Consider the following 12,339-nt stretch of genomic DNA (forward strand, 5'->3'; position numbering starts at 1 on the left):
GTCAAAATTAATCAGCAAGGCCAAAAATTTCAGAAGGCAGTATTTCTAGCCAAGAACACTCGGAAGGAAGCCGTTCTTACCAGGGAGCATGAACAAACTCACCTGTGAAATAGGATATGCCTTTAAAAATTCATGTTTAAGTCTTTAAGCCCCAAAGCATATAAAGTCCAAAGGATGCCTTACTGATTACCCAGCTACCAAGTACGTTTGAGGTCACTTATCTTAGGAAAAACATAACCGAGGCAGATGTTGGAATCTAGGTAACTTAAACAAGTTGATGTGAGTTTTCGAAGCTCAGTTAACTGAAATACAGCAGAGTGGAGTTTCAGGAGTGTTATACGCTTTCAATCTGGTAACATCAACAATCAGGCACCGAGTTTTTACGGTAAGCCCTTTGCTAGAGTCGCTCCAGTGATTAACTCACGAAGCAGTTGACGAGTGCAGCGTAACTTCCATATCCTTACCCCTTTGCCCTGTACGCATCGATATACACAAGTGTGTGTGTATACATGCGTGTGTGCTCTTGGATGGATGGAGACAGTCACTGCGGGTTTAGAATGACGCACTATTCTGTCGCCCTGAACATCGTTACTTGGCCTCAGCTTCTTCAAACGCTGTTTGGTTGTCTGCAGTTCATTCTCTGATGGAGGCCTCGGGAAGAGCTCTTGTTCACACATGTACCTGTGGTGTTTACAACAAAGACTCAATGTGACTGAATGTAATACACAGTCACATCATCTTTTCTTCAAAAATTTAAACACCTTACTCCATTGAGTTCTGACATCAAGGATCACTGCGGCAAAATGTCCGATGCCAGCGTAACTGCCGTTCCCTCTAAGTGACTTGCTAAGATGTAAGGTCCTTTTGCTTTGATGCTCAAAGGACTTTTCTCTACAATGTCATAGTACTGCTATTGTAGAATGATTCTCCTAGATATGCCGTGTGTCCTTTTGATTTGTGCATTCAAATACTCATTTTATTCAGGAAAATATTGTCTGGATTGTAGTTGCTAATATTTGTTCTGTTTCAATAACTTTGTTTTCTTCGTCTTCTGTAGCTAAGACTTTCACTGGGATGCTTTTCGCCTTTTCCTTCATTTCTTTTTTCATTTTTCTCCTTTCCGTTATTATCCTTACAAGACAAAAGTGTCAGTGCCCACTGCCTTTTGTGTGCCTTTATAAAACTGTCGTTTCTGTTTTTCCTCTTATTTTGGAATCTTTCCTGAAATAAGTTCTTGTACTTTCCTGCAGCCCGCTTCTATCTGATCCACCCTTCCATTTCTGATTTGAACAGTTCTCCCCATAGCTGCCACTCCAAATTTCCTAATTCATCTTAGTTTTTTTAAATATTACGTTTTCATGTGCTTTGGGGCCATGTGTTTTCTTTCAATAATCCTTCATTGTCCAGTGGCATGTTATTCAGAACCACTTATTCTTACACTCTTTCATACTATCCTTTCATGGATTTTTGACCACACCCTTTTGCTTTGTTGGTGTCTGAATGAAATGGATTTTCTCGTACTTTTAGGAAGGAGGTTCTACTGTAGACAGTAAGGACAGGCCAGGATAACTTCTTGGTCATTTTTGTGATTTGAAGGCTCCTTCCTGTGTTGTGACTCTGAAATAGTCACAGATAGGGCCTCCTGGAGCCAAGTCGACAGCACATTCCCAGAGCTGCCTTACCGATGTCCTCTACACCTTTCCTCTCAGGGTTCCCACCGTATTTAATGTGCACCGTATTTAATGGTTTGTCCAGCGTAGAGTGTTATCCTCCTACAAGAGAGTTTTTCCTTGACTATTTCCGAAAATCTTGAAGGGCTTCAGTTACTCTTGCCCGCTCTGGTCTCCCCAGTCTTTCTGTACTCAGCCACACACCCCAACCTGTAAAGTCTCCCCGACATTCAATGACTCATCTAAGAACCACATGCCAGGTTTTCCACTCTGAGTGGGGAATTTTCTGATAGAGATTAAGCCCTTGCTGGAAATTCCTGGATTGCTCAGTTTCTGGGACTGTCAGAATTCACTCTCTCCTCTCCTCCGCAACCTCCCCAACAGCTGCGGACCCCGCGCTGTCCTTCCCAAGTTCACCACACCAACTCCTATTCTGGTGTTTGGGGGAATAACTTGACACCTGTATAAGGAGGTTTGAGAAATCGAAAAAATTCTATGCAAGCAACAGCATTCTTCCTCCCCACATCTACCCCAACAGGAACACACTTATTATATAATGTTTACCCTTGAGTCTTTCTCAGTTTTAACAAAATTCATAAGCAAGGGGCTATGATGTTGATGATATCTGAATAATCCTGTAAGATATTATAATCTAAAATCAATTACAGAGCGGCAATCTCAAATATGGAATATGTGAACAAACCGACGACCATATAAATATTTTTAAGTAAGTATCTTAAGCATCTATGTGTATCCTACTCAAAATCCACTCACTGCAACCAGGTTGGCACTATTCTGAACAAGTACAAAATGACTAGCAAACTCATGAACTGTTTAATACCTCTAAATAAAAGCACCAAAGCCTTCGTGAACATCAATCCAAAACATGGACCACCGCCCAAAATACCAAAACAAAAAGCCAAGAAGGCATACACAGAAGCTGCGGTCAACCCCCAATCTCATGAATATACCACAGGATCCAGTGTTAAGTTCCTCAAATACTCCGCGTACAAACACTATACCTCTTCCCTCAGAGCACTCTTTCCATCATAGAATAATTTTCCCAATGCTATAGGCTGCAACGTTGTCACTGAAAGCCATGCAATTCCTATGTGAATTTAACAGAATGACACTTTCTGAATCACAAGGCAGAGGGATATCCGGTAGGCTTTTAGATGGCAAATACTATCTTTGAAAACTAAACGTCTTTGGGGCGCCTGGGTGGCGCAGTCGGTTAAGCGTCCAACTTCAGCCAGGTCACGATCTCACGGTCCGTGAGTTCGAGCCCCGCGTCAGGCTCTGGGCTGATGGCTCGGAGCCTGGAGCCTGTTTCCGATTCTGTGTCTCCCTCTCTCTCTGCCCCTCCCCTGTTCATGCTCTGTCTCTCTCTGTCCCAAAAATAAAATAAAATAAAAAAATGAAAAAAAAAAACCGTTGAAAAAAAGAAAAAAAAAAAAAAGAAAGCTTTCCCTATAGCAAGGTCGCAAAGACAGCCACTTACATTTTCTTTAAAAATTTGTTCAAGTTTCCCTTTTCGTATTTTAGTCTTATGATGTAAGAAAAGAGACCTAACGTCCAAATATCTTCCGAGAGGGGAATGGTTGAATAAAATGCAGCACATACACTATGAAGCACTGTTTTAAAAGTGAGGTGGGGGCAGGGGGACAAAGAGCCTATCTATAAATGACGAGGAAGTGATCTCTGAGATACATTACAACACACACACACACACACACACACACACACACACACACACACGGTACAAATGGGCTTCTGCTATCCTTTAGTCTCAAGAAGGGAGAGAATATTTCAATGTCCACCAGACGTCATTTTAGAGTCAATGCAACATACCGACGCAAAGGACGACCGTGCATCACATTTTCAGCCAGTCTGCTCAGGAACCAGGGCTTGCTGGAAAGGCTGCATCCCATGTTGCTCTCGCCACAGCGCCAGCACACGGCCCAGGCACAGGGAGAAAAGAGTCACCCTGGATGGGCGTGGAAGCCACCTTGGCTTAGAAGCTTGTAGCCCACAGCCACCAATCTCTCTTGTAACAACTCCATAGATGACAGGTTAGTCTTAGGTTTCCAGAAACACAGAGCTAGAAAGTTTACTGAAAGTCAAATTCTCACACAAAACAGGAAAGGGTTTTCTCAACCCTTTACCCACAGGTAAATACGGGACCACTGGAGGGTAGGGGGCAGGTAGATGAAATGAGATAAAGAGATACAAGTATCTATAAAATAAATAGCACATAATACAAACGTTACACAAATAGAGATAGAGAGATAAATACACAGATATCATCTGTAGAGTAGACTGGAACTGAAGCCACTGTTCACTCTTCGTAGCACAAAAGGAACAGTTGGGTCATTAGTGTGTGTCTTCCATTATGAAAACCACCACCAATGAAATGTCTTCAAAAGAAAAAGAAATTTAATTCAAATCTGATCAAACCTTTAAGCCTATACAAGAAACACAGGAGCAACATTTTAAAGGATGCCACACTGTCTATGTTGTTTGCTAGATTCAATCAACAAAATCCAAATGTGGAAAGGCCTGTGAACCGTGACTGTTGTCCTTAACAGATTCATTTCAAGGACTAAAAAAATAAATCAAAAAAAAAAAAAAAAAAAGAGTGAGAGAATCTATAGATTTAAAGAGGATTAAGAGAGACAAATCAACATGAAATAGAAAGGAGATACACACACCTTGATCTGATCCCGATTCAAACAATCTAGAAAATAATAATTTATGAGCCAGTGTAGGGATCTCTGACATATGACTGTATTAAAAACTTATTAATTGGTAGGTGTTAAATGATACTGGGAATGTATCTATTTTAAAAGGTTGCTTATCTTCTACAGATATAGATGAGTTACCAACAATACAATGTCCGCGTTTTGCTTCAAAATAACTCAGAGGCAGGAGTGTGTATAAATGAAGTACAAGTGAGAAGGGAGCAGAGATGAGACGACATTCACATGTACTGAAAATTGACGATGCGGATGTGGGCCAATTACATTATTCTCTCAGTGGTTTTCAGGCTTCACACTTCTTACCGAACACACACTCAGACCCACACACAATTATAATACACCCCCCCCCATGCACACACACACACACCCACGCATACCTCCACCCCCATACACACCACATACGCACCCACACACACCCTGCACGCACACACAACCCCACCCCTCACCCAACACCCCCCACACACAAACCCTGTGCACGCACACACACACACACAAACACTCACTCTGTGCACACCACAGACACACACACTCCAGTCCCCCTCTAAGAACCCAGGCTACAGCCCCGTCACACTCACAGTAGCCCTTCAGATTTTCGTTTCATCTTCAGGGTTAGCTTCTGGATGTTTCTGTTACATTCCCAAAAAACTCAGTTTTGTCTTTGTAAGGACTATCGAGCATTTTTAAGTTTTTTATAGTGAGAGGGTTTGTGGGGTATGTACTCAGCCATACTAGTATACACAGATACCTTTTAAGATTCTGTTCTTGTTCTGTTCATATTTTCTTAATTCCACAACCAGTCAGCTTCTACCAGACACCAGGACATCACAAGACACAGATTTTGTAACTGGCATGATTTCTGGACCAAAGTAACAGAGCCACAGCTTTCAACAACCCACAAATAACTTACTGTGGTTCCACGAATTTAAAAGATTATGAAAAGAAGAAAATAAGAATCTGCATGTGACCTCTAAGTATCCTGGCTGAAATTTTTAGATAGAAAAGTAAATCAAAAGGCATGATGGGACTGCAACCACGCACTTAATACTGCTTGAAACCAAAATATTTTGGCAAATATGAGAGACACATAATCTGGATGCAATGTTACCACACTTTTTACCGGCACTGAGTCTATTTCCAAACATACGTACAACCACAGTGTCTTTTCTATGTAATCTATGAAGGAAAAAGAACTTCTTAAAAATGAGACTAACCTAGTAATTTTACTTAAAAGTTCTCCTCAGGGACTAATTAAGGAAGGCCATGCAAATGGCTTTAGCCATGAGCATGTTCTCCCTGGGAAAATAATGGCAAAAATAATTCTTAGAGGGACAAGAGTGAGCTGCTGGGATAAATGGGGATACCTTAATGTGACAGAATGTGATTACCCTTTAAAAATAATATTGAAGTTATACTGACTTTGACACACATTCCTAACATGTCATTGGAAAGAAAAAATACAGATTACCAACAGTATGGAGTTAATCCAATTTCTACGAGAAGATTCTAACAGTATGTGTGTGTGTGGCAGCAGAGAGGAAGGAATATGTGAATGCATGTGTACACACGTGTATGCATGTGCATGTATCCAGGCACAAGTATGAATTTGAAAGGGATAAAAGATCAGAATTTTTACAGAGTTTAGCTCAGGGAGGTAAGCACTCCAGTCCTCCATATGCTATACATTCTGAATTTTCTATGCTAAACATATAAATCCCAAAATTCATAAAAGTTATAAATATAACCTGATAAAAATAAATTAGGATAGCATTACCTACTTTAAGTTTCTTGATATTACAATTAAGGGAAATTGCAATGACCTCACCCAACATCTTTCTCCCCAATAAAACAGCAGGAAATACATTTATGAACTCCCAAACTCCTCCAGCCCCTGATCTGGAAGATTTACAGGATACATTAACAGCCTGGAAGAACCAGAAAAATAACATTAAAACAGCAACGACAAACAAAAAAAGTTTAATAAGGCAAGGATGAATACCTAACCTACATGGTTTGTCTTACATCCATCCAGTCACACCTTCCAGAAGTCTCTTGTTCACAGCCACTCACCCATCTGAACTGTGAAAAAGTTATCAACTCCCTAACTCTACCAATGATGTAAGAGTTACACACGAAGTACCATTTACCAATGGTTCAAAAAGCGTCCTCACATATTTGGGGAGAAAAAAAATGGAAAAACCATTTATCATTTTTTGTTTTGCTCAATTTCTCCAGTTACTGGAATATTCATAACACCTGATTTGTGATTCAAGGGAGTCCCCTGTCACCATGGCTGTGATCACTCACTTTTCACATCACAGTGTATGGAACTAACACTTGTTTTGGATAAAGGAATATTCTGCCATTTAGCACATTTATCGGAAAGACAATCCTTTTGAAGACAATGACACAAAATAAAAAAACAGTGAATCCACGTGGCTGATGGATAATGGTCGTGTAAAGACAATGATACGCAAGTAGCTAATGCTGGTGACAGGGAAACTGAACAAATTCCTTCAGCATACTGACACCCACTTGAGAACACGAGCATGATTCCGAAGGGGATAATAAGCTGGTTAGTTTAGTTTACGATGAGAACTTGGCTACAGGTGCATAATCCAAATGGAGAGTCAGGTTAATTGCTAACTGCAAATAACTATGAAAACATGCAGAATGCTAATAATCCCAAACTCCACGTTTTATTAGAAGAAAAACATAGCATGGCTCTACTGGCTGCTGGTTAAACTGTAAGTGATTAGTACCGTCATCATCTACCTTTCTAGAGAATAGTCTAGCACTATCTACGCAGGGCCTTCTAAATGTGGCTAATACCTGTGGTAATCTATTATCGGTGAACACAAAGATGGATAGAACAGGATGTTCACTACATCGGAGACAGTGGAAACCAACAATGAGAGGCAAATGGTTCAACAGTGGGAAAGAATTAAACTGTTGGAAAGCCATGAGATGAAAAATTATACAATGTTTTTTAATGTTCTTGGAGAATATTTAATGACAATGTACGATCAAGATAAATCTACACATTTTGATCATAATTTTATAAATGTGTACATAAAACACATAGACACACAGACAAAAGACTAAAGAGACAGACCAGGCTGCTAACAGTAATTATCTCTGGGCAGTGAAATTACAGCTGATTTTGTCTCATTCTCTAGTTTCTTCTAAATTTGCTACCCTAAACAGTAATTTCTTGCAATTAAAAGGAATAGCACGAATGCCTTTGGGGACTGATTTTCAACTTTAAAGAGATAATGATACACAGGCAATGGCCCCCAAAAAGAGCATGTGCGGTTGTCCTTCTGTTCAACCGGAAGGAACCCACCCAGTATGTGTTCCCAGGTCCCCTCTTTGTCCACTCATTCTAACCGGTCAACGAGCAAACGCTCAGGACAGAAACTCAACTTAGCAACAGGAAGGTTGGTAAATCTGCCCCTGAAACACACATGTATATTTCTTTAATGCACTTTTCAGTAAAAACACAACTATGGCCACTCTGTCAAAATCTGTGAAGAAGGCTAGTATCACAACCCTACATGAGCGAGGTCTCCTGCCTGTCCCAGCCTCTTCCCACTGGCCTCCCTTCTCCCCAGCCCCTCCCCCCCTGCCACCAACGCACTAGGTTCGGGTCTGGGGGCCTTCTTTCTCTTTCCAGATCCTCCCACCTCACAGGGAAGCTCAACTACAAAGTTCTTCCCCCAGAACTTCACAGGGCAAACTCCTTCTTGTCATTTAGGGCTCAGCTGGAACATCACCTCCTCAGAGGCCTCCCCTGACTCCCTCCCCCCCACCCCAGGTAATGATATCTGGCTCCACTCCCTGCACACTGCCTATTGTAAGAGCATTAACACTATCCAAAATTGCCCCACGTCCTTGTTTGTCTGGCATGAGCATTAGCTCTGGCACTTATGCCCTCTATGAACCTGACAAAATTACCCAGCACGCTCGGTTTCCTCCGCAAACACCCCAGGACTGCAAGTCACTAAGTGACCCGTGGTAAATGTTCAACAAGTGGTAATTCTTTTCAATTAATAAAAAAAGAGGGTTATATTTTAAATGAGAATTCACTGCATATTACTGACCTGCCATAGAACCATTTTAAGAATGAAAGGTCAAGAGAGAGAAGATGCACTTTTTCCTATTCTCCACCCTAAGGACACCTAAAAATCCTGGACATTGTATATAGAACAAATGTGAGGTGCCTCTGAAAGAGAGAGGAGACCGGTCCTGAGGATCAACATGGCAATGAGTTCACTGGGTTTTCTCTTTGCCTCAGACATCCCAGATTGGGTGCTAGGTAACCCAGGAGCCTAGAAACACCAACAGGCACAAGACACAAGAAAGGCCAGCTCTCTCAAGCCCAAGGATCAAGAAACGGGCAGCCCAGAAAGATCTAAAACTTTCAAACAACAGCTACTCCACTCCAGCCAAACACCATGGGAAACCACGGCCCCGCCCCTATCAGCAAAGTGAGGGGCCTGGACTCCAACCCCGCACAGAGCCAACACGCTGCCCGCTAGGGCAATACCAGAAGAGAGCAAGTAGAGAGCTGGCGATAACATCCCAACCTGGCAGTAACAGCAGCCATTTTTGCCCCAACCCTGGCGTCAGTACAGATCACGTGGGGAGCCTGGGCCTCCACCCATCAGCAGCAGTAAGGAGGTGCCCTTCCCTCCCCCTGCCAAGACGGCATCAGAGAAGGGAGCGGGAAGCCTGCACCTTAGCACCTGCCACCAGGAATGGGACTCACACCCCCCACCTACAGTGCCAGGGGAGACAGGCCTGAGGAGCACTCCCCACTCCCGCCAGGGGGCCATCAGGGGAGGCTGTGGACTCCCACAGCCCAGCAGTAAGGAGGGGCCCTCCATGCCCTTAGGGTGCAACAAAATTCCCCCGGAGAACCTGGATTTCCACCCCAATACGGCAGGCACGGGACACAGCCCTCCTTCCTCTGCCAGTTCCGCGTCAGAGGAGGCCTACTCCCACAGATTTAAACAAAATCCAGAGTCTTCAAACACAACAACCTAAACGTTTCACGGGCAGAGTTTCGGTTTTCCAAGATGAAAATGTTTTAGAGTGAATATACTCACCACTACTGTGAACTTAAAGATGGTGAAGAGGGTAAATTCTGTATCATGTGATTTCCACCACAATAAATTTTTTCAGTACCAATACTAACGAAAATGAGAAGATTACTTATCAGTCAATACATTTCATTGTTCAACCATTCATTTTGTTATAATATGCGGAATATTAGTTGTGTGTCATAAAAACAATGATAAAAATCATATTCGTCAATGCATACTATTTTATTACCTTTGTGAAATATCATACTTGAAATGAAATCAATCCATGCCTGTGCTCAAGGTGGGGAAAAAACCCCAATTGCTAAAACTCTCGGCCACTCTTACCACAGTTTACACGGTAAAACTACTCAAGCGGTGCTTTTCCTAATAATGTAACAATACTTAATGACTTGGAAAATTTAATAGCAAAAATTAGATACACAGACTGTTAGAAAAAAATATGTGTCTCTGAGGCTCCAGCTCCTTAGCAGAATCTGAAGGAGACTGATCAGAGTAAAGGTAAGAGGGAGTTTACTCTCCATCTTGACTTTGACAGATCAAGTTTACTACGTCAATCAATGATTCTTACTTACTGACATTTCCACTTACATTACAAAAACCAGAATTTAACGTGCAGACCTCAACACAGAAGAACCAAGGCAAAGAGTATATCTAAGTGGTTCCACTCTATACTTGTTAGTGCCATTACCCTTACTGTGTTCTCAAAACTCCAAAATGACCAGTATCTCCCCTCTAAAAAAGGATGATTAGTCCAGTAAGTTTCAAGAACGCCACACGCTACATTCCCCCTGTGAAGATTCATAATACACATGAGCATATAAAACCCCGGGAAAGGCTGTACAATTATAAAAATATCTTTTGCTTTGACTCAAGCTTTCCAAACACGTCTATACCACCACGGTCCGCTTTTTCTACCTGGTAACACCTCACTCAACACTAACTTTCTAGGACAGGGCTTCTCAAATCATAAAGTTCAAACAAACCACCTAGAGATCTCATTAAAATGTAGATTCAGATTCAGCAGGCCTGAGATGGGGCCCGAGGGGCTGCGTATCCACCCCCCTCCCAGCTGATACCCAGGCTTCTGGTTCGCGGATCACTCTGTAGCAGGCACCAAGAGAAGACACATTGAGGAAGGCTACAGAAGAGACTTCTTTAGAGCCCTGCGGCTTTGTGATCGGAACTGAATATTTAAAAACTCTACTGTATATAAAATAAAGGAATATCAAAGGATTAGAAGGAAACTAAGTTAAAACAGGAGACAAGGAGCTGTCCAGGTGCTTTGTATTAGCCGAGTATTAGGCAAGTCCAAGTAAGCAGAGAACATAGAGGGACTCTCCCCACAGAAGGCAAAGCACATGGGGAAAGAGACGGGGGCTGAGGAGAAGGAGGCATAAAAAATATTAGCATAGAAGAAAGACTCATAAATTTTCTAACTTTCCATTACGAAAATGGGATACGCGAGCAGAGCCATTTACTGGATTTCTACTTTAATCACTAAAAGACTCTTACCATATCTTCAGATAAATGGCCTGTGGTACAGAGGTTTGGCAAAGTTCAAAAAGGTCCCCTGAGACGAAAAATAAATTCTACAGAGATGATATTACTTGTTTTCTCCTGCCATCATAATGGTTCAACAACAATTTGTAAAGTATAGTGACAGGTGAAGTCTAAGTCAAACCTTTTCTTGGATTAACCTCTGAAGATGAATCCCACAAGACAACATTGAAGTGAATAAGGTCAACATGTACTGCTGAACTTTGCAGATGGCTGAGGCCAGGGAGTTTATTACTGCGTTCAGTCCCACCTTCTCAATAACATTCTGGAAGGCAGTGGGAGAATGGCGAGTGATTCTACACAAGGCCTGCAAAGACAAGAGAACAGATCTGTCAGACAACTCCAAGTGCATTAACCAGGCCTTGGGACGATAACACGCTTCTGTACCAAGGAGCAGAGGCTGCTTACCTTGCTCCTTTACTACTTATTTTGGCCTAACAAAGTCAGAAAGTTTCAGCATATTTAAACATGAAACAGTAATCCAGACACCCATAAAAACTAAAGTTGTTATAAGATAACAGAGACTCTTATGATGAGTACGCAAATTATAAAGGGTTAACTGCAATGACAAACTAACTTGTAAGTTGATATAGAAAAACTTCCCTTGAAGTCATAAAAAACATCAAGTGCCTTCTTTTTGCAGACACTAAACTAAGGGGTGAAAAAATACCCATAAAAATAAATATCTAACATTTATTGTTTAGCATGTGAAACATGATTATCTCAGACTATCTGAATACTATCACATTTAATTCTCCCAATAACATAAGAAAGGTATTACTGTTTACCTATTTTATAGACAATGGAACTAAGGCATAGAATATTTAAGTTACTTGCCCAAAGGCATATAGCTGGTCAGAGGCAAAGCTGGAATTCAAACCAAGATAATCAGACATCTGAGCTTTTCCTAACTCACTCATGAACTATTAGAGATGAGACATATTTATAAAGTAATAGAATTTAATGAGCACCATAACAGAAGTGAGCTCACTGAATTCGTTTGGAAAAGAAGGTAAAGCAGTCAACAACGGCTACGTAGGAAGATGATCTCGAGCCAGTTTTTGAAGGGTAGGGGGGAAGTGGACCAGGTGGAAAAGTAAGCAAATTCTAGCCAGGACCTAACTGTGAGACCTAAAACTATAAAAACCCTTGAAGAAAACCCAGGCAGTAATTTCTCCGATATCAGACATAGCAACATTTTTCTAGATAGGTCTCCTGAGGCAAAGGAAACAAAAGGAAAAATAAACT

General features: G+C 41.5%; 1 protein-coding gene across 6 annotated transcripts in view; it reads right to left on the reverse strand.

Moving 5' to 3' along the window:
• The window catches only part of ULK4 (unc-51 like kinase 4), a 153,035-nt gene that overhangs the window by 15,762 nt on the left and 124,934 nt on the right, over positions 1 to 12,339 (reverse strand). For 5 of the 6 annotated variants that reach the window (XM_058729532.1, XM_058729529.1, XM_058729530.1 and 2 more), the window contains one exon: positions 11,216 to 11,398. The exons of the other annotated variant lie outside the window; for it this stretch is intronic. In XM_058729532.1, coding sequence (XP_058585515.1) covers positions 11,216 to 11,398 — 183 coding nt within the window. The remainder of the gene's footprint in view (positions 1 to 11,215; positions 11,399 to 12,339) is intronic. 6 annotated transcript variants of the gene reach the window in all.

Source organism: Neofelis nebulosa, chromosome 5, assembly GCF_028018385.1.
Source record: "Neofelis nebulosa isolate mNeoNeb1 chromosome 5, mNeoNeb1.pri, whole genome shotgun sequence".
Classification (NCBI taxonomy): Eukaryota; Metazoa; Chordata; class Mammalia; order Carnivora; family Felidae; genus Neofelis; species Neofelis nebulosa.